Source organism: Plectropomus leopardus, chromosome 9 (genome assembly GCF_008729295.1).
Source record: "Plectropomus leopardus isolate mb chromosome 9, YSFRI_Pleo_2.0, whole genome shotgun sequence".
Classification (NCBI taxonomy): Eukaryota; Metazoa; Chordata; class Actinopteri; order Perciformes; family Serranidae; genus Plectropomus; species Plectropomus leopardus.
Window position 1 is genome coordinate 16,493,057 of NC_056471.1, and position 22,185 is coordinate 16,515,241.

The following is a 22,185-nucleotide window of genomic DNA, read 5'->3' on the forward strand; positions in this document are numbered from 1 at the left end:
TTGAATATTAATGAGGCTGACTTCAGTTCTCTGACGATTAGATAAAAGTCCTGAATCAGCCAGAATGTAACGTGCATTTTACTGTGTTGCATGTGCTGTGTGTTTGCACACACTAATGTGCATGTCTGAGGCTGTGTGTTTGTGTTCTTCTTTGTGTGCAACAGAAAAAAAACATGACACTTGGAATAGCTAAAACAGTGGGATAAAATAGCCAATAATGCCACAAAATGCAGCAACAACACCAAAAAGTTTAATAAAAGGAGAAAGATGTGTGATGTCCACCTACCTATCGTGGTCTCTGCCGACGCCCCAGACACGAATGCTACTGATTGGCTGAGAGTGGAGCAGGCTGCGATCATCTGGGTCAACCAGGGTCAACATGCGATCTTGAAGAACCAGTAGCATCCCTTTACCCTGTAAAAGAATAAAATCAATTGAATGACTTTATTGCTGTTGTGGCTTATACAAATAAATTTTGTGCACAACTGCACATTCCACACATGCATGCACATACACACAAATGTGCACCTGCCATACATATTAATAATAATAATAAAAAAAGAAAGTTGAAAAATAATTAAAAAATAGACGTGGCATATCAGAAGCTACTATTTGTGCATAGTGCCAAATGCTATTGCACCTCATAAAGATATTAATGTATGTCATGTACAGTTATTGCACAAGATCACAAACAGAGATGCACTATAGCTGTGGTTCACAACATGGGGTTACAAGATGATTAAAACAAAAGTCATCTCTGAAACACAAATTGCATTTGTTTTTTTCTGGCTTTTTGATGTGACATAACTGATAGTTTGAACTCTTCTAGCCTTTCCAACTGCAATAAAGAAAAACACAATGAGGAGTGAAAGTAACAAAAATTAATTGTTAAAATGGAGATGATGTAATTGCGTGTATATTGGAAAAAGGGCAATGTAGTTGTGAAATAAAAAAAGAAAGGAAAAAGAAAACAGTTGTGAAATAAAAAAATAGCATGATAAAACATAAAGCGCTTTCATTAATTTAAATTGATGAAAACAGTCTGGACATGACCAAAAGCAGAGTAATGTTTCATAATTTTCCCCATCTTTCATTGATCATTCACAACACAAAATATCCATTTATGATTTAAATAAAGTGGCCTCAAGAGTCAGAGTGCCAAAATTAATTGATGAAAATGGCGGTGATAAAAATGCACGTGAATTGAAAAATAGAGTGAAAAACTGTTAATTGACAAACTTGATTGAAATTTCATTTGAAATAGTGTTGTTCTGATAATCAGCTGGGCTACGTTACTAACGAGTTTCCACCACTGATAAGAAGAGTGTGCAAATTGGGCTTTCAGCCTGAAAGGAATGTTTTGCTTAAAGGTTAGTTGCCTCACAAGCCAAAAAGCTGGGACCCCATCCACTGCCGTAGAGGCTACATAGTATATATTGTATGTTACTGTCTGTGATGACACACTGACCTCTCCCCAGACACCAGCGGAGTCTCGTATGTCCCTCCTGCAGTAGGACAGCTGTCTGATACAGTGGTGGACGGCCACGCTGCTCCTCCCCTCACACAGGTCTTGTTCTGCCATCTCCACCCAGCCCAGAGATCGCACTGGAAATGACTGGAAGGAACACAACAAACACATTTAGGTGATTTAGTTTTCACTTTTAACAGATCTTGTTTTAATAGTTTTGGCTCATTTTGTTGATTTTGAGAATACTGTGGTTATCAATAAAATTGGTAAGATTTCAAACCAAGGTGACATTGATTCAATAAAGTCTCTTGGGGCAAGAAATAAGGGAAGTCAATCAATTAGACAGATTATAAACAAGCCAGCTTTTCTCAAAGCACTTTGAAGAATCATCCTTCACTGTGTGCACATTTAGGCAAGTTGTGAAGGCCAAAGTTGAATCAATATGTCACTCTGAAAACACACATTTTAGGCAATACTTTTACTGTTCCCATTAATAATTTGATTCCAAATAAACTTGGCTAACCTGTGGGTTTGTTTAAAACCTGTCTGGTAAGTCATGCTTTTTGCCCTGTCTGACTTCTTTACAGCAATGTCGACACTCTCTAAGAGCTCAGTAATCAAATCAGTAAGTAGATTGTCACCATAGCTCAAAGAAATCATGGCAAAATGTGCAAAAACAAGATCCAAGTTCAAATGAACTTTAATCTGAAGGTATACTACAAAAAAACGATGGTTACCATTTGTTAAATGCTTGCCAGGGCAAGTAAAATGAACAGCAGATAAGTAAAAAGCCAAGTAGAAAATAAAGGCCAAACCCAGATTTACTTTTGTTTGGCATTTCGCCTCGCTTTATTTGCATCTTTTTCGGTGCTGTGTCTCTTGGATGCCTGCTGTTTACGGTCTGGCACCTGGCCACTACCATTTTATATAGCCCCAACCTCACGCTGCAGGGGTACATGCCCATAAATGTCCTGAGCATAGAAAATAAGAAGAAAATAAGAAAATACAGGCAGAGAGCAGAGTCTCTGCAGAAAAATATAGCACCACTCACTTCTATTGGGTCATAATTGACGACTGAGAGCGACTGCAGCGACAATTACGGTACCATCACAAGCCAGCCAGAGTCAGAGCAATAACTGAGAGAGGTTTGATTGGGGAAGACAACACATGCAAAATGAAAGACTGTGTGTAGGTGTGAACGTGTGTGTCTGTGCTTGTGTGGACTGCCTCAGGCTAGCAGCATTTACTGTCCTCACTCGTGTCCTTTTTCCTCTCTCTCTCTCTCTCTCTCTCTCTCCAACTGACCATGTTATTCTCTGTTGCTCTCTTCCTCATTAAACTTTCACACATCAGAAGATCATATCTGAATTCCCACACTGTTCCCCTGAGTTTCTGGGTTCCTCAGAGACATCTCAGTATCTCAAGATTTTCTTTCACTTGAATTTTAATCAGTAAAGCATGTATGGATCTTATTTTTCTGTCCTTTGTGATTTAATATTGTTCTTCTAGGGAAAAGAACAAATCCAAACCTAACAATAAACTTGCATGGTACTTTGGTTTTGGAATCTAAAAATAAGATGCAACATTTGCCTTTTTGTACAAAGTGAGTATTCATCATCTAACTTGTTAATTTTGGGTAAATTAAATATGTTGTTCGCAGTAATGGTGAAGTTTGCCTTTGATCAAAGAGGTGTACATGTGCTTTTCTTTGTGGAAAAACTAGTTTGGCTTTAAACACATCCACCATGGCTCAGTTCCAAGAGTTACCACTGAGTGGCACTGCAACAAACAGAGAGAGGACGGTAAGAAGGTGAGCGGGTTCATTATGTCACTGCAAACAGAGCGTGGTGACTTCCCTTCATTGACAAATACATGACTTGCTAAAGGCTTTGTTCAACAAAATAGATCAGACTGGATTAATAACTGGGAAATATGCGCTCATTAAATGTTAGAAATGTTGCCAACAGCTCTTTATAGATGGCAGGCTGTGTCATTAAGTACTAATTTTAAGTAGCACCCAAATGGTGTTGAAAGTCAGTGGATGCTTTAGTGAATAAACTGGCTACTTACCACACTGGCTTGTAAAATTTTACAGTGATAATATTTTGATTCTCACTTATATACAGTTTAGGTCCTTGGCTTGTAGTTGTAACAGCCAATAACTTTGTCCATCACACACATTGTGTCCATGAGCATGAACATTGCTACTGAGTTTTTCAAATGTGTATTTTTTGGCACTTGAGCACAAAAAGCAAAGTGCCATATACTTCCATTATATTTGAGAGTGGCAGACATCTCAATTGCCGATATCTCCATCACTTGGAAACTCTACACACTACAACACTACAGGTATAGGAAAATTATTTATTTTTGATTTGGGGCTGAACTGTCCCTTTAAGTATGTTGCTTTTGTGATCTTACCATTGCCTCTGGATCAGAGAAGGTATTGTTAAGGTCCACTGTCTCCAGCTGGGCTGGGGGGCTGCAGGGAAACATCAGACAAACTGTCCCATAAGAGTCATATTTCCCAAACTTGTTTATCAAAACACACAAATCTAGAATTTATACATATTTCTTTACTGCAGAGACTATGTGTATTACTTGAGTTTAAGTGAAGCATAGCGGAGGGTAGCCCCTTCAAATGCCTTCAGACTGGGATCTGGATAGACCGGATAGTCCTTCAGCTCCTGGAGCAAAACAGACATTCAGAAAGAGAGACTAACATTAGAGGTAGACAGCTGTGAGGGGATGGAGATTAAAAACAGGCAGATTCTAATATTGATTTCACCAACTTATTTGATCTCATTTTCTTTGTAATAACCAAAGAGAATAATACTCATTTTAACTTCATATGAGAGATAATTATCTTTGTTGAATATGCACCTCAGACTGACCTGGACTGAGATTACTATGTGCTCATTTAATTCTAATAAATGCAGCAATGAAAGCAAAGATATGAATCGATGACACCATCAAGCTTTGAGGGAGAAATACAGTCTAAAGACAGCTATGCAAAGTGCTACTGAGATAAAACAGCTAATAAAAATGCTAGAAAAGCTAGATGTGATGCCACCTTCACATTCAAATTATTTGTGGAATATTTCATCTTATGTAACAGTATGACTTGCTATGTTTTTAAGAGTTTATAGTTAAGTGTTGCATTTTGAATTTTGAAGCACATTTGCAGCATTCCCATTCAGGCCTAAATTCATTAACAAAACTATTAATTGCTATCACCAAAAATATTTTTGAACTTCTCCAGAGGGAGAGAAATGATGTCAACAAGTGAACACTCTAAAACACCAACACTAACGCTAAATGAGACTCACGTTGGCTGTACAGGTGTTGGTGTTGAGATTTGGTCCAGAAGAGGTGACATCATTGTAGGGGGTGGAGGAGGAGGAGGAGGGGGAGGGGGAGGAGCCAGAGGGTGAGGGGACCGGCTCCACAGAGCTGTCAGATATCAGGCTGCTGGGGCGCTGCGGGAGAGAGACGGAGAGAGATGCAGCATGAGAGAAACAGAGACAGACCGAGGACGATGGGAACATCAGTGCTCATCAACAGTTTTCTGGGATGTACTCAAATCTGACTGTCGTTTAGGAAAACACAGATAATGTGGTGAAAAAAGATACATTTTACCCAAAGTTACATGTTATTATTTGGCAAAAAAAAAATTATGACTGAAATGTCTGAGAAGGTGGACTGTCACACACAGTGTTTTTGTAAATTAATAATAACTTGAAATCTGGCTTTTTAAAATTTCTGATTTGCCCATCAAAGCCCTCAATATTTTATGCTTTCCTGAACCTGTCCGGGATCCCACAGGTAGGTACATCATAGTTCCCAGCTATTGCTTAGGGGAATTTGGAAAAAGTAGGACAAAAAGTCTGGTATGGCAGCTGGGTTTCTTTCAAAGCACTGTAACCTATACATCATAACTAAGATTTAAAACTGTAGTTTTTAGCTGTAGTCTGTGCTAATTTCCTCAACTTAAAAAACCCAGTTGAATTATAAATAAACACAAATGCAGTATTATTGGAATTTAAGATTATTCCCCTCAACCGAACCAAGCCGTCTTTTGGTCTTCTATCCGAATACAGAGACATAGACAGGTAATGACGTCTTAGTTGGAATAGTATTGTACATTAGCCAGTTATAACATCAACCTTTGAAATAATAGAGGTTCTTCCCAGACCACACAGAAAACATTTTAACCTGTGTTTAAATGTGCTTTTTACATGTCGCTACTTTAATTTATTTTAAATCGTGCTTTTGTAAACTAATTTTACAAATGTTTGACAAAATAATCTTAACTTTTTCTAGAGCTTTCAATCACATCTCAGTCTTTATCATCCAATGAAGTCTGCTAAGTTTCCATGAAGATGGCTCACTGAGACAGTTAGATACGGTTAAAACCACTTAAAACACAGGACAAAGGACCTTGAGTTAAGACTGTTTTGTCCAATTATTTTCAAGACAAGATTCAACTTTAATGCTTAATTTTACAAATAAGTGTCTTTTTTTGTAAATTAACCAAATTTATTGCTGCTTTCACCTATTTAATCTATTTAATCTAATTATGGGTCTCAGTCCCATTGTTAAAATCTTATAGAGGAGGGTAGGAGAAATGTCACTGCCACCCAACTTACTCACAAAACTGCGTATGTGGAGGTGCAGAGATCCTTTTTAAATAAATTATTTCTCTCTCTCTATTATTAATATTTAGCATAATAAAATTCTCTCTTGGGATTGAGCATAGTTACATTATATAGTTACAATACTTACATTGCACACATTTTCAAATAGTACTTAACAGTACAAATGGTAACATTTTTAATGTATTTTTTTCTTTTCTATTTTCATGTCTCTCGTCAATTCTCAACACCAAAGCAAAGCAAAGCTTTTATGTGTGATTTTCAAAAACTGTGTCTAAAACCTGTATCTAATCTAAATCTGTATCTACAGCTTTGCAGACATAAAGTTAAATAAAAAAAATATTTGACCATGAGATGTGTTAGGTCTGTGGGTTTCACCTCATTGGGTGGCTTGAGGGAATCCTGCGTTTCCTGTTGTGGCTCGCGCTCAGCTTCTGGCTCATTGTCGGGAGAGGTGTGCTGGTTGCCGGAGGCAACAGGTCGGTGGTACTGTGTGGTGCCAGTGGGGATGTGCCAGAAATAGATCTCTGATGAGTCTGAGATTTCCCGCCAGCCTGGGGGCAGGTCCCCCTCACCCCATACATCTGCTGCTGGATGACAGTGATACACAAAAACATATTGTGTGACTGTATAACACAAACACATACATATGGATGTTTGCACGCAGGAAGGCTCTGCAAAAACATGTGATCGTGACAAACATACATACAAAAGGCTGTAAGCACGCACACACACACACACACACACACACACACACACACACACACACACACACACACAGGGATGGACAGGGTAAATTTCAGTGATGGTCAGCCTGTCCCTTCTTAGTTTCTGTTGTCATAGCAACTCCAGGGCTCATCCCCTGTAGTTGGACCCAGTGGGTTTCAGCATCTCTCCCTTCCTCTCTCTCCTGGCTTTCTTTTTCCCCATCTGCCTTCTTATATTTCTCTCCCTCACAGTCTCCAACTATTGCTTTGTCATCCTTCCTTGGCAATCATCGCTCACTGAATGCAGCTCTGCTTTTCTCTCTTCCCTTTACTCCTTCCTTTATCACACCCTGCTCTCTGCAGTATCCTACCCTTCTGTCCATCCTAATCGCTCTCTGTGCCATAAGGTGGCTCACAGGGGCCTTCAAGGTTCCAGCATTATTGCTGGAGTTACTTGCTTGCCTAAGAAGAGGCTTTTGGTAAATTTCCAGATCAGATAGTCTGTAGGAGGCAGAAGGAGGGAGAGAGGGAATGAAAGGAGGGTGTAATGAAGACATGATTAAAGGCTGACACAGATATGCTCATTAAAAGAAAAGGAAGATCAGATAAAAAGACAAATCACACATGTCGAACCTGTCTCCCGTGGAGTCTGAGGAGATGGTGTCTCTTGGGAGAGGGTGGTCCAACTGGAGTCTTCATCCTCTGATGGAGTTTCAGGAGTCAGATCCATTCTTAGACCTACTTTAGGGAGTCCGGTCTCTGGTTCAGGATCTGGCAGGGTGGGGGGTGCTCTGTTCCTGGTAGGGGTGTTTCTCTCTATAGCTCGATTCTGTTTAGGGGAAGAAGGCGGGTACTGTTGCAGAAACTGGTTCTCATTGTTGGGGTGCAGCTCGACCTTTATCACCCGCGGCTGGGAGCTTCGAGGTGGCTTTGCAGGACTGCGTGGACTAGCCTGAACATGGGCACAGAGCTCCTCCCTGACCTGAGCCTGGTTCTGGATGTGGTTTTGGTTGTCTGGCACCCACTCTGGGCTGTCTGTGGAAGAGGAGGAGGTGGGTGAAAGAGGGGCTTCCACCACCACTGGTAGCAAGGGCTGCCTCGGTGTAGGTGTGGGATCATCTTCCTCCTCTTCCACCACTGGCTCCACCTCTTCCTTCTCCTCCTGGCAGCTCTGTTTGCTGTTGAGCTTCTCCTCCTTCTGACTCTCCCTCTCCTTGACAGGGCTGGCCTGCTCCTTCTCTGGGGATGGCTGCTGCTTCTTCTGCTCCTTTTCCTCTTTGTTTCCCCAATTGAGGTCCAGATCCCAGCCCTTCCCATGGTACTCCAAGAAACTCTTGGTCCGTCTACGGAACGGGGGCAGGTGGGAGTTGTCTTTTCCAAATTCTAGCCAATCAGAGCTGGGGTTATTGATGAGATCATTGTGAATTTTGCCCTCTGTATTTGCTCTGCTCAGCTCCATCTGCTGACTCTCGGCCCGTCTCTGCATGTTGGCCCCATTCTTGGCCAGTTTAGGGTTGGTTGTATTGAACAGAGAAGAGGAAGATGAGGAGGAATAGAGGGCAGAACTGGAGGAGGACTTTGTGGGGAGGCCCCTCCCTCTGGTTACAGGTTGATTTTTAGAGGACAAAGCCAAGTTGTCACTTATGCCCATGGCGCTCCGCACACTGGTCATTGCGTACCTTTGACGGCTCTTTGGCAAGGTGGCCGAACTTCCAGTTTCCATGGATTCTTTGATGACGTCTCGCCCAAGCAGCTGGTTGTATGATGAGCGAAGGCTGAGGGAGGTGGGAGGGGTGGCAGAGGATCCGTTGCGATTGGCCAAGCCCACATTAGACGGGGATGAGCCGGAGCGGGAGAGGGGAGGAGTTTGTACTGACATCATAGCTGACTGGAAATACACTGCTGTGATAGAGCTGATGAGAGAAGAGACACACCGTTAGGACTCATGTAACAGTGTATTTGTCCAGCTGATACTGGTACTGATGCTTTTTATGGCCAATACCAATATTGACAAAAACACTGTAAAAAAACTAATATACAAGTCAACCATATATGAATATTAATATAATTATATTTTTTACATAAACACATAACATCAAACATTACATTTTTGATAAGGATTCTTCTAGATGGATTTGAAAGTAAACTTCAGTATATTTCTACCTGACCCCTGTTTTACCATGTTTCTGTGACTAAGTGCCCAATGGAGACAACAATATTTCAATTTGATCCAGTGCTGAGAAAACTGCAGCGGTACTGGTGCGGTCCAGCTGCCTATGGACAATTGTGTGCTGCCAAAATCCATCCAGGTGTTTGTTTTTAATCACTGACAGGATCAGATTTTTATTGTAAGTGTCCAAAAACATAATAGAAAACACCACAGAAATTAAACGTTCTTCCTAACCTTTTGCTCGTCAATTTGAACTCTCACTCTGAAATCTGTTTGAATCTGTTGGAGTTTTGAAATCTCACAAGAAGAGACTTGCACAAAAAACAACAGTGCAAACATTAGCAAGAGTTGGAGAGAGGAGTGTCGGGAAGAGTTTGTTGTGTTGGATTACAGAAAGCATGGCTTAGCATTATCTCAAATATTTTAAATGTCATGTCTGAATATTTAGCTGACTTTGGCAACGTGGAAATGTCTGCAAGATTTCAGAGCGAGGCTTCTCCTTGAGCAAGACTTGGCATGGTTACTAAATTGTATATTTGTTCCTATTATTTTTAGTATGTACTGCGACTGCCCTTACAAAGTATGTATTGTTGCAGGTAGTATGCACATAATACTTCCTCATTCCCTGCACCCTAAACTTCGACCCTCTTGTGCATATATCCGTCACCTTGGAAACAAAACAAAACCCATTTTCTGACTTTGCCAGAGATGGAGATCAATTCGGTGAGCTCCTCTTATCATAGCTTTAGTAGTTGTAGTTTCTAACATATTCACAACAGTAAAATTTACATAAGGTAGGGTAGGATTGTGAATTAGAAAAGCCAAAAAAGCAATCTGGCTCGCCAATGCAAAATCCAACAGGATGCAGCAGAACATCCTGATAATTTTGGAATCCTGCCTTTGACATACTATGTGTTGGGACATTGGGATATTCTGGCATACTGAGTAGTATGGCACTATGGGTAATGGAACGCACAGCTGTTTACACACACACTACAAACAGACCAGATCAGTGAAAGGTTAACAAAAACGTTTCATTTCTCTGATAAAAAATACTGAAGTTTCCATTTAAACTTTTTTCTATTAGGTGTTTTAATACATACAGTTAGAGAAATGTCTCACTTTCTATTTTCCCTGAATCAGTCAGAGTACAATAACACTCTTCTTCCTGTGGGTGAAAGATTCTTTTAGGCCTACTTAGCTTTATGGCTGGCAAATGGTTGGTCACTTGGTTAGTTTATCTTTAAAAGCTTTGTTTCTCTGGCCTCTCTGTATCCTGCACTGTACTAATAATAAATGTATTCTATGTGCTTGTCTCTGACATCATCACAGATGGGATAATGATGACATCATTGAGACGTTGAGACTTTCAGTGCTGTGTCGCTCATTTGCATTTCTCTGATGTTACAACTGAACATGAAGCTGATAAAAAGCATCCTGCTCTTTGCTCTCTCTGGCTGCAGCTCAGTGTTAGGGGCTTTTATTGATACACTATGTTGCAGATTCCTCTCTAGCCCCACGCCCCCTTTTACACATAAGGTGTCACTGTTGAAGTGTTAAAAAACCACGGCATCAAAGACATAAAGCTGGGTTGTATTTGCATGTTATTGGGAGTGAGTCAGACCCTCAATGTATTCATCCAGGACTGAAAGCCGGGGCTGAGCAATAAGCCAGTCTGTTGGGAGGAGAAGTGGCAGCCAGCTCCTGCTAACTAGCTAGCCGTGTCTCTTTTATCTCTGGGTGGATCAGCCCTGTGATGCAGAACACAGACAGATGGATGGCAACAAAGACAGACAGTCATTGTGACCTTAAGACACAGCACATGTATGGGTTGCATCACTGTCACTTTTGTTTTTGAATTACCTAATTTGGATACAACCTTGTGGGAAGCTAGGACTAAACAACTGAACACAGACACAGGTAGAATAACATGCCCAGGCACGCAAGCATTATGTATAAACATCCTGCCACCTCAAACAGTGCTGCAGTCATCATCAGCGCCTTTTCTCAGAAACATGGAAAATACATACGCAGCAGATTTTAAAGCACGACAAGATCTTGGGAAAAGACAGAGGCAGGATTTTTGGAGAGAGCAGAATCACTGGGCAGTGCACTTTGTTCATGTGGGGCCCCTATCAGCTCCCCTGTCCCTGGGTGGTTGTCGTGTTGTCCCTCTGTCACTGAGCCAGACAACGACAACAACCTGTTTGTGCTGAATCTGCATGCGCTCACACTCCAGGCCTGTGATCAGACACAAACAGTGTCAACAAGTACAAACCACCTGCACTGAGCCAAGCGGCTTCTAAAATCTTTTCAATATTAAAAAATGCATTGATACCGAGCTAAAAGCCTAAAAAGTGTGGTGATGCTAGCTTTCCACCAGACAGCTTCAAATTGTGCCTTGAGCCACTGAAGCTGAAAATCACACAAATATAATGCATGACTCAGAGGACGAATTACACATCCTGGCACAGCCCCTCAAAACAGTCAAGGAGTAATAAGCAAACAGCATTTCAACTCCCTATTGTCCCTTTCTTCTATTTTTTACTATTATTGAGTCTGAGTTGCAGACAAACTGGATCGTCCTATTCTTTCTGCCCCCCCACCCCTTCGACAATGCAGCCAGATCTCCATTAGTTGAACAAAGTGGGGCAAAGAGAGGATGTGAGCGGAGTGGGGAGGAGAGAGGATGGTTATTAGAGAGGGAGAAAGTGAAGAGAATGACACAGCAGTTTGCAGGACAGTGGGGCGCAGTCAACACACACAGAGGTAGTTAAACTGTTGTCTTCAATAAATCTGTTGTGCTCTCAACAGTGGAGGTCGTTCATGAGATGCACGAGATTTTAGCAGCTGGTCACGGGACAAGAGCAAACTGCATGCTGATAAAATGTATCAATAAACAAATCTTTTGGTTCTGTTGCTGCTCTTCCTTGCACTTGCATGACAGTAAAATGTACAGCAATATATGAAAAAAAAAACAGCACATATCATATAAGTAACATCCTCTCTTACAGATTTACTCGCACTATGACAATAAAACTTGTTGACAGACAAAATACAATGTTCTTCTCTATTTTTGGGGCAAGGTGCCAAAACAGGATCCTTATCTGCTTTGGGTGTTTACATTGTCTGCTCAACTTGCATGCAGATTTACAGACAAGTGTATTCACTTGAAGGTCACCCTATAAAGACGGATCAAATTTGTATCGTTCCACAACAGCGTTAGGGATTCATCATCAGGTATTGACAGAGATCTTGGCCTGTCGGGGGAAACCATCTTTTATCAACTTACTCCCTGCAATGGCAGGCCTCTTGCCTCAACTCTGAACTGCACCCACTGCCTCACAAATGAAATGCAACAGATGAAAGCACAAAGCTGGGGGGGGGGTGAACTTGGAAAAGTCGATGATGTCATGGGTGGAGTATTCTAGCCCCTCGTTTCTTGCTGCCACCTCAATAAAGTCCCTTGCTGGTGTATCAGAAACAGCGTTAGATCGTCTTTAAATGCACCATAACGCCGAAGATACACAGGTGGAGTTGCCATTATTGCGGAAGCAAAGCTGTCGCGAACAGACGCAGTAAATCTTCAGCATCCAGCCCATTTCTCTCTCTAGCCCCATCACCACCGCCGCACTGGGAGAGAAGCGCATCCCATCTAGAGCATCTATTTACATCCACTCACCGCTTCGGTCAGCCTCCGGGCTTCTGCGCCTCCGCTCCCACGACGACACACACACACACGCAGTAGTGAGCAGGGCCGAGGTCGACAGCCGCTTTTAAGTGCCAGTCCGCCCGTAGCTGCAGCCGGCCGCCCGTATTGGATCACATCACATCATCTGCCCTCCCAGCCCGGCTCGGTGCTCGCTGGCGGCCAAGCTGCGCTTTCTCTCTGCACCAGAGGATCCCGGAGCGGCGTGGCGCTGTGGAGCTCTCAGCACAGCCGGCCAATCACGGCCGCGGACGCAGCACGCTCGGCGCACGGAGAAGACGCAACCATAATAAATCTGCCGGTGTTATTTTGCAACTCAGGTAATGAAATCACACATCATCGGGGTCTTACGTCATGCTATAGTGTGAAGAAATATGAATAGTATTATAGTGCTGCACCGATGATCACATCTGCCCCTGAAACACAGTTTTATTTCTCTGCTGATAAATATTGTATGAGGACTGACTCAAAGTGGTCCTAAAACTAACGATATTACCCTCTATAAAGTTATTTCCATACAGACGACACGTACAGACTACTGTATTGCTGAATTAAAATTTAAGCTTTTGTGAATGCAGGATTACAATACTCTCTCCTCTTTGGAATGGGGGAGACCAGGGACAGTTGCAACAGTTTTTTCTATTTTGCCAATAAATCCAGAAACAGGTAAACTGGAATTGTCAACTTGTTATATCATAAGTATCAATGTGTATATTACCAAAACGGTGTGCTCAAGTGCTTTATTAAATGTGACAGCTACAGGTTTCAAAATTGATTTAAATTTGGTCACTCTGCTGTTTAGTCGTAAGGTGTCTAATGGGCGATTCATTTGCACTGGTAGGTGGGAATTTCCAAGTTCCCAGTTGAAAATTTCAACTGGAACACCCCCTGAGGTCGGTTTTCTGACTCAGAAAGTTGGAGGAGCCTCAAAAACCCCCAAGCTCAATATCCAAGTTTTCTGCTCCGAGCATCAACAGTAGTCAAAGCTTTAGTCATTTAATAGCACTTCTTTCTTATCTGTGTCTTATTAAAATGGTCATACTCACAGTACTGCCACAGTACTGTGGCAATGTTGCCACAGTATGTGTATGTGCAAAATAAAGCCTAAAGGGGCGATCACATCTAGATGCATCTTGCCAGGCGCGACTGCTCCAAAAACACCTTGAAATGGAAAGAGGAAAAACAGCTTGGAGCACCTGTGATGCAGGGCTGCCTGTGCATGCAAAAAGTGACACTGACAAGTGGTGTGACTCCGCGGCTTGAGCAGAAAAGTTGAAAAAATGTTAACTTTTATGCGTGCCCAAAACCCCCAGAAAAACATGTCATACAGCAGCAAGAGCGAGAGCAAGAAAGGAGCGCCCAACAGGCGGAGCTTCTCTAGCGTCTCAGTGTGTTCGGCCCCTAATGTGTTCTTATCAGCTGGTATTGCCAACGACATCTTCAATCAACATCTTCGTTTTGAGACTTGGTGTAAGGCAATGCAATCAATTCTGGTGTGATGTTATTCCCAGCTTCAACCTCCAACTTCCGAGGTAAATGTAACGCAGCATAAAAGATACATAATTTATAAATCAAATACTCAAAATGAAAATATTATTAATCATTAATGTTATTGTGAGTCTTCATTCATGTTTTTAAATAATGATGAACCTGTTATCATTGGCTTGATGACAAAAATAGAGGGGATTTTTTAAATTGTTATTATTTTACTTAGCTTGTGCGTTAACAGTACAACATCCTCCTCAAAGCGCATTATAACTCACTTTGGTGTATTTAACAGTTTGGGCTATCAGAAAACATTCCCTTTGATCTCCTCTGAAATTGTTCTTTCACAATGATGCCTTATCATTAAAGGTTAAACATGACACTAATTTAAAGCACTTTGTCAGTTTCAGATGTGTGAAACCATGCAATATAGTTAACAGACACAGTTATACCAAACTTTTTTTCAAGTGATTAATCCAACATTAGTAGGGAGAGAAACATCTAAGATTGTCAACCCACCCAAAGGCACCCAGAACACATTTCGTTTCTCACAGGAGAAATTGTCTCACAGAAAACACTGTTCTGTATAGAAACAGATATAGAAAAGCTTCCATATCTCATTCTATAATGTTGTAAGACCTTGAATCCAACCACTCTCTCAGACATATAAAAAATCCTCAACATACTTAAGTGTCTACACACGTATAAAATCTACTTTAACCTAAACTTCACAATAAACATACATACCTTACACACTTCTGACCTTTCTTCTCACATTCATGCTATGAAATACATTCCTTGGCTTGACCTGTGCGGGCTCAGGATATCCTATACACCTATCCCTACAGTCCACTGGCAGGTTCCTCCCTCATCGCTGCAGGGATGGACGTTAAGAGGCATGGAGGACAGGACAGGAGAGACACACAGGCTCCCGGTGCTCCAAGAGTGAGGCAGAAATGGAAGGGTGATGGGGCGGCTGGTGGAGGGAGGTGAATGACTGGCCAGAGAGGAGAGCTGCGGCTGGAGCCACCGGTCGGCTGCAGAGAAACATGGAGCTGAACGGATGGAGCGGAGCACGGCATCTTCTGGTGAGGAAGAGCGGGACACAGCAGAGAAATGAATTGCTCATTTTCACAGATATTATCACTGCTGTCTTGGCTCATTAAAAGCTCGTCACATGCAGTGCCATAACTGACAATTGCACAAAATGCAATGACTAATACAAATGTGAAATTTGCCATATGTGCTTACCCTTGGTGAATCTATCCTTAGGAGGCGTCAGTAGGCTCTTTGCCTGCTTGTTGCCTGCTAGAGCGGCTCGTTTGTAGTATTCAATCGCTGTCCTCAGATTCTGCTGCACCCCAAATCCGCTCTCGAAACACTGACCAAGGAACAGCAGGGCGGTGTCATCCTGCACACATAAACAAAGTTAAATGTGTGGGTTTGTCTATCTGAACTTCAGGAAAAATCTTCTATATGTACAAGAACTTGATTTGGCGACATCTTTGGAGAGGCAGGCAGGAAGCTTAATGTTACACGTTCTAAACCGCTAAACGCCATGAATTTAAGCAGACATGGTTAATGGCAGAGGACTGAAGATGCCACTATGAAAACAAGCATAACAGCTCTGTGTGACTCAGAAAAGCATATTTAGCAATGCTCTAAAGTCACATGTAGTGATAGTCAGTACGTCAACACAACTGCAGCAGACAGTTGCAAATATGTGTAATTTAGGATGTTTTACAAATAAGCTGTGAGCATCAAAAAGCAGGAGACGGTGTAGATTGGCCTCATGCACAACGAATGAGATGGTGGGACAGTAGGAGCTGAGGTGAAATCTCAGCGATAAAGCCACAGATAAAACACAAGAAGCATCTAGAAGGCACACACTCCTCTCTCTGCTGCCATCCTCAGGTACTGGACGGACTTGCTCCCGTCTCTCACCGGCTCCTGAGAGAAGACTGAAGCCAGGCAGACCTGAGCCTGAAGGGGAAGAGGAACACAGAGTTGTTTTACTTCTGTAAAGATATACGAGCACTAAATGATACATACACCTGCTCTAACCCAGCAAAAGCCAGTGATTAAATAGATGGCTCAATGATTACATCAAAGCTAAATAGAGAGCATCACAACTGAAAACGAGTGCTTGATTAATCAAGTAGTCGATTGACTGATTAAGAAAACTGAAAAGCAAACACTTTGATTGTCAATTACCAGTAATTGTTTTTCAAGCAAAAATGTCTAACATTCTCCAGTTTAAGCTTCTCCTTACTGAGACTGATAGTCAATGGAATATCTTAAGGTTTTGAACTGTTGGTTGGACTAAATAAGACATTTAAAGCGGTCACCTTAGGCTTTAGGGAATTTTGATGGTCATTTTCCATAATTCATTATGTTTTATGGCCAAACCATTTCATGAAAAAAATATCTGCACATTGATCACTTGTTGACACATCTTGCACAGTGTGTTACATTTAGGCACATCTTCCTTTACATTATCATCTCTGTACATAATCACGCATATTCCCTACACTCTATTCTGTCACTTTTTGCACATTCCTTGGAACATATTTTGCACATCCCTGCACAAACCTGTACAGCTCTTCATTTTTAAAACAGATATATTGTGCACATTTTTTCCCATGTTATCATCATTCTTTTTTATTATTTTATGTTTCTTGATTGTTGTATTACTTGCGTTTAGATTTTATTTTCTCTTATTTTGTTAAATGTTATGCATCATACACCAAGGCCAATTCCTTGTATGTGAAAACCTGATTCTGACTGATAATTAAGATAACTCCTACAGCACTGGAAAGCAAGTCCTGGTAATTATACTCTAATTGGTTATCTGCCATCATGAAAAAGATAATTGCATTGAGCAATGTTGCATCAAAATGCCACAATCAGGCTCCAAACGCTTATAATTGAACACAACATCATCGTATTACTTTACTTCATCATCTTATTTTCTCCCTGGTTCTCAAATTGATCTGAAAAAGGTCATAAACTTTGAGTTGATGATTACAGTGGGACGAACTTTATGTTCTTAAGATGACAGACATATACCTTTTTCCAGGTTTTATTTTCTAAAACTAAATGGAAAATAAATCTTAATGTTTTGTTTTCATGGCTTAACGGTGGCACTTTTCACCATCTCTTTTTAACAAGTATAGTAATCCTTTGATCAGGAGGCATTTTGACTTTTCATAATAGGAGAAGAGCAAGCGTTACTAATAACATTAATGAAGGCTCTGTTCTATTCACGTCTCCCAATAAGTCATGACAGTGAGGCAGCATGCTCGAAACCAGGACCCTGAGACTGAAGCAGCGATACAGAAATAATCTAATATTCATTATATGACTTATAAATAGCTTTTCCTACTGTGACATGTCAAAAGTTATTATGTGACCAGGATAGAGTACATTGAATGTCTCATAAAATGATAAGAGTAATGTCGAAAAGCACTGTTGGAGAAAATATTATTTTAAGTATTGCAGTACTTTAATGTACTGGCACTACAGTTGCAAAAGTATTCTGTGAAATAATTAATTAACATTAATAGGATTTTGTCATGATGTCCACCTTGGTAAGTCCAGCTGCAGCAGCCTGTTCCAGTAAGCTGATGGCTGTGTTCAGCTCCTCTACACTCTGGTGCGCCCTGCTGGTCAGGAGCAGCTTTGCATAGCGGTACTGAGCCTGTTTGTGACCCCCAACTGCTGCCTGCCAGTAGTAATACAGAGCCTTGGGAGGAAAAGGTAGAGTGTTATTCAGACTGATTTCTGACAGAAGAGTAAATATGCTAATTTCAGCATAATGAAGCACTAGTGAAAAAAGCACGCTGCCTGAATTCTCACCTTCTCTTTGTCCTTGTTGACTCCTCTGCCTTTCTCATAGCACACACCCAGGTTGAACTGGGCCTTGCTGTAACCCTGCTTCGCTGCAGCCGCAAAACATGTAAAAGCTTCCTCGTAGTTCCCACTCTTGGCACTTTCGAGACCTAAAAATATAGAGAAATTATCAAATTTTTCAAAAACATTAAGACAATAGAGGAAGAATTGCCTTGAGTAGAAACGAATGTGTGAAAAATATTTGGCTTGTTATCGTGTCAATAAATCATTACCAATAATGTTAAGGATAACAGGGATGCTGGTTTCTCCCACATGTCTGAGATTCAGTGCCGCTCCTGCCAGCCTTTCCTCATCTGACAACATGTCCTAAAAACACAGAAGAGAAAAAAATCATAATACCAAGTCAATCAGTAATTTGCAAGGATAAGGAAAATATATACTGTTTTCTTTAAATGGGTAGACTTTCACCTTGTCATTAGCATCTTTTGTTTCTGTGATGTCTTGGTCAGCGTCATTCTGCAGAGGACGAGATGCTGACAGAAGTGATTCCTCTGTGAGTGGGGCAAGGAAAAAGTCTTATTTTCCTGCTTCCATAAAACATTAGGCCAACAAAAATGTGATAAAAATACTATTTTAAACATCTTTCAACTATTAGCGCAGAACAAACCAGGTGAAGGAGAATCATGGTTCAGGAGTGTCCTCTGCTGGTCAGAGATGGAGCAGTCAGCAGTCAGATGGTCCTGCTCACTGCTGCTGTGAACACTGGCGTCACCTGAACTGCCGCTGCTGCTGCTATGAGCCGGGGACTGATCCTGATTCTGTCTCTCTGGCACCCCCTGCAGACACAACACACTCCTCCCTCTGGGCAGGACATCACGTCTGGACACTGGGGAACCCAAACAGACACGCACACAAACAGAAAAAAAAAAAAAACAGTCAGGATTCTGATTACATGCGATTAAAAGGAAAAGGAGGGGATGGTTAAAAGTGTGTTATGTAAACCAGGATATTCTTAGTTGATGAAAATGGTGAACCGTGAGTGGACTTATTGCTTAGTTCCAATAGTGCGTTATGGACTTACAAATCTCCAGCAGAATGCGGTAGCCACACTTGTGCAGGTTGGAGCGAGCTGTCAGGGCTCCAGGGATCGGACTCGGCTCAGTGCTGGAGGAGAACTGGGAGTGGATCCTCCTGCAGATCTGCATGAACAAAACCGCTGCAGCACCCTGTGGAGAGACATCACCGTCACTGCTGTCATGGGAACTTGAGATGTGCGTTGCTACTTCTGGTACCAACATGTGGAGAGTCAGCTTAAATGTGATTTGTTACAGTCATAACATGCTTGTTTTCTTTTGCTATGTAAATATCATCATGACGTCATCATAGTTATACTTTTATTTCAAATTGATTAAATCATTTCAATGCTCTTTTTACTGGCCTTTGGAAACAGTCAATTGAAACATTTCAACTAATCCAGAATTGTGCTGTTAGACTTTTAACCAAAACAAGGAGGAGAGAGCATATTAGCTCAGTTTTAGCTACACTCCACTCACTGCCTGTATCTTTTTTTCATACTGGACATATTAGTAAATAAGAAAGGTCTTTTACTTTTGAAACTGTAAAAATAGAAGTCATACCCATCCCACAGCATCCAGGGCTGTGTAACGTGGAAGCTCAGCGTAGCCAAACTGAAAGGTCCTCTGTTTCTTCCTCTTCTCGTCATCCTCCTCCTTCTGTGAGCTGACAGAAAAAAAATAGCACAAACAAAATACTACAATTATATGTCTGTTATTTCCAGTATGTAATGAGGCACCACAGAAATATTATCTTTCAGGCAGATGGCTTTGTTTCTGTGCCCTCGAACACCCCTGTACATGCTTACAGCAGATGCTACTGGATGATGCAAACAGTTGAAAGGGGAGGCAGTGTGAGCGCTCCAAGAGGAGAACGGGTTCAAAGAAGGGGTAAAGGAACAAGAAAGGAATGGGATGAGGGGAATCACTGAGGTTTGACCTTAATTCAAAGGATATTTTTACGTCAGCTGATAATATGCCAGTGGCTTGAGGCCAAAGTCGTAAGATCAAAGTGAGACGCTCAGTGGTTTTCTTTTCTATTATTTCTTTCTAGGCTTTTCTTCTCAGACCTTGACAAAGTTTGAACAGTAATAAAGAAAACGATGGAGGTGTGACAGTACCTGCCGTCAGAGGAGTGTCGAGAGGTGGAGAGGACAGCTGAGCTGTTGATGACCTCAACCTCCCCCAGTCCCTGAGACTGCCCCTGGTTCTGGGGGAGGCGCAGGGGGTTGTTGCTGGCATGGTATCGATGCAGAACTGAGAAGTGATGAGAATACAAAAACAGCAGAAATTAGACATTAATGTCCAGTGTTCAAACTTCAGGGAATACATGGTTCCTAGGAGCTACTTGACATACAGAGCACAGTGTGTCATTTCTTATTAAATTCCTAGAAAACTTCGTAGAGAGAATAATAGGAAAAGAGACTAAGATCCTAGACAGTTATTTCAGTTTGGTCACTTTAGCAGTTTATAATCAGTTGTTGTTTTCCACAGGAATTTCCCTGAGAGAACTAACTGTCCTATTATTGTAAACTTTGTTATCTATTAATCGTCAACTGTGTGCTTTACTGTACGATGCAAACCTATGCATTTGTATTGCTGTTTTATCAGACATGCCACATCTGTCAGATTATCTTGGAAAAGGTTTTTAGAAACCTTTCAAATAAAAATTAAACGACTAATCTGTTAATTTCTGGGAAATTATGTAGAACAATGGGGCATATAAAATAAGTACCAGAACATGTGCAGCTGCACTTTTGCAGTATTAAAGTCCTGAAATATTACCTAATTAACAACTAATTCTATTTTTTTAACCTAACACAAATGCATTTTGCAGAAATTGTAAGAACCCAGCTATTATGATCTGATTGGTTAACATGTGTACACTGACTTTTAGGAAATGAAATGCCATTATGGCAAATAGTTTTGCAGTGCTGTACTAATTTTGCCAAATTTTCCCAACATATCCGTAAAACACAAAAACAATTTATGTGAATCATTAATAAATAAGTCAATCCCCGCCAACACAAAAGTAATAACATATACAACATTTCTTATTTATTTTTAATTTGTATATTTAGATATAGGTATACTTCTTTTATTGTACATTCTGAATTTATTAGTGGTTAAATGTGAGCACGAATGTTAACAAACTGAAACTAATATGCGGAAAAGACAATGCATTAAACTTACATTTCTCTAAATAACACACTGGATATAGGTGTCTGTATAGCACGTGCACAGGTGTTTAGTGCAGGAAGCGTTATTGACACTTAACAAATGACAAAGTAATATATGTTCATGTTTGTTTATGTGTTTAAACAGTTACAGTTTAGCCGTACACAGTCTCTGGGTCCAGAAACCAGTTGGTCAATAACACGAGCTAACTTGACTGACTGCCCAAAATAACCCGGTAGTCGTTGTTAGTCGACAGAGCAAAAACTAGGGAAAGTATTTTTAGTTATTATAGATAAACTGACTCCATTAGCGGTTAGCTAAACATTAGCTGTTAGCTAAACAGCTAATGCTATGTTAGCACGGAATCACGTTGAACGGCGTTTATTTCTTAATAAAAGCGACACAACATGGCATTACGTAGAGGGGGGATGTGTCCGTGACATTTCTCTCACCTCTGCCAACAAAACCCTGAAGTCTCCACATGGTTCGTTTTTTAAAGAAGCTTTATCTAAAGAGGTGTCACCGGTGAAGCATGTTTAGTGTCCTCGGGGGCTCGTCTGGCCCCATGAATAACGACTGCAGCCGGTTCTCGTCGTAGAGTCACTCAGGTAAATAAAAACACGAGATGTGTCGGAAGAGGACCAAGCCGGAAGTGACGCAACCGAGAAAGTTTGATAGTGGTTTGAGGTTGTTGACAGCGACACCACGCGGGGTGATGAGAAATGACTGTGTGATGTCTCACAGCAGATCAACGTGTCAGTGCCTGTGTTTGGTGCTGAGGAGAACTGCAGGCAGCCTGAAGTAAAGTCTAGGAAATATTTGTTTCTTACAACATCCCTAAATTTACTTCTTCCATCTTTTTAATTTACGTTTTATATATTCTATTTG

At 41.2% G+C, this 22,185-nt stretch overlaps 2 protein-coding genes across 6 annotated transcripts in view; both read right to left on the reverse strand.

The window, feature by feature from the left end:
* Positions 1-13,149, reverse strand: part of LOC121948230 (amyloid-beta A4 precursor protein-binding family B member 2) — a 49,299-nt gene extending 36,150 nt beyond the window's left edge. For 2 of the 4 annotated variants that reach the window (XM_042493572.1, XM_042493570.1), the window contains exons 1-8: positions 12,683-13,149; positions 7,464-8,743; positions 6,502-6,710; positions 4,798-4,947; positions 4,070-4,155; positions 3,890-3,950; positions 1,469-1,615; positions 287-414 (exon numbers count right to left, since the gene is read on the reverse strand). In XM_042493572.1, the coding sequence (XP_042349506.1) occupies positions 287-414; positions 1,469-1,615; positions 3,890-3,950; positions 4,070-4,155; positions 4,798-4,947; positions 6,502-6,710; positions 7,464-8,712 (2,030 nt within the window). In that variant the 5' untranslated portion in view covers positions 8,713-8,743; positions 12,683-13,149. Of the gene's footprint in view, positions 1-286; positions 415-1,468; positions 1,616-3,889; positions 3,951-4,069; positions 4,156-4,797; positions 4,948-6,501; positions 6,714-7,463; positions 8,744-12,682 lie in introns of all 4 variants that reach the window. The other 2 variants (XM_042493571.1, XM_042493569.1) reach the window with 1 other exon arrangement.
* A 1,246-nt stretch (positions 13,150-14,395) lies between these two features.
* On the reverse strand, positions 14,396-21,931 carry dele1 (DAP3 binding cell death enhancer 1). Of its 2 annotated transcripts, none has more exons than XM_042493967.1 (12): positions 21,750-21,931; positions 20,241-20,376; positions 19,684-19,786; positions 19,128-19,272; positions 18,714-18,932; positions 18,515-18,597; positions 18,319-18,412; positions 18,053-18,195; positions 17,781-17,939; positions 16,085-16,177; positions 15,446-15,605; positions 14,396-15,276 (listed from the first exon to the last, which is right to left on the reverse strand). In XM_042493967.1, exons 1-12 carry the CDS (start codon positions 21,778-21,780, stop codon positions 15,023-15,025), a joined length of 1,620 nt encoding a protein of 539 aa, XP_042349901.1. In that variant the 5' UTR covers positions 21,781-21,931; the 3' UTR covers positions 14,396-15,022. The 2 variants fall into 2 exon arrangements, with proteins under 2 accessions (XP_042349901.1, XP_042349899.1); XM_042493965.1 differs by having other exon boundaries at positions 14,396-15,279.
* Between the last annotated feature and the right edge of the window lie 254 nt (positions 21,932-22,185).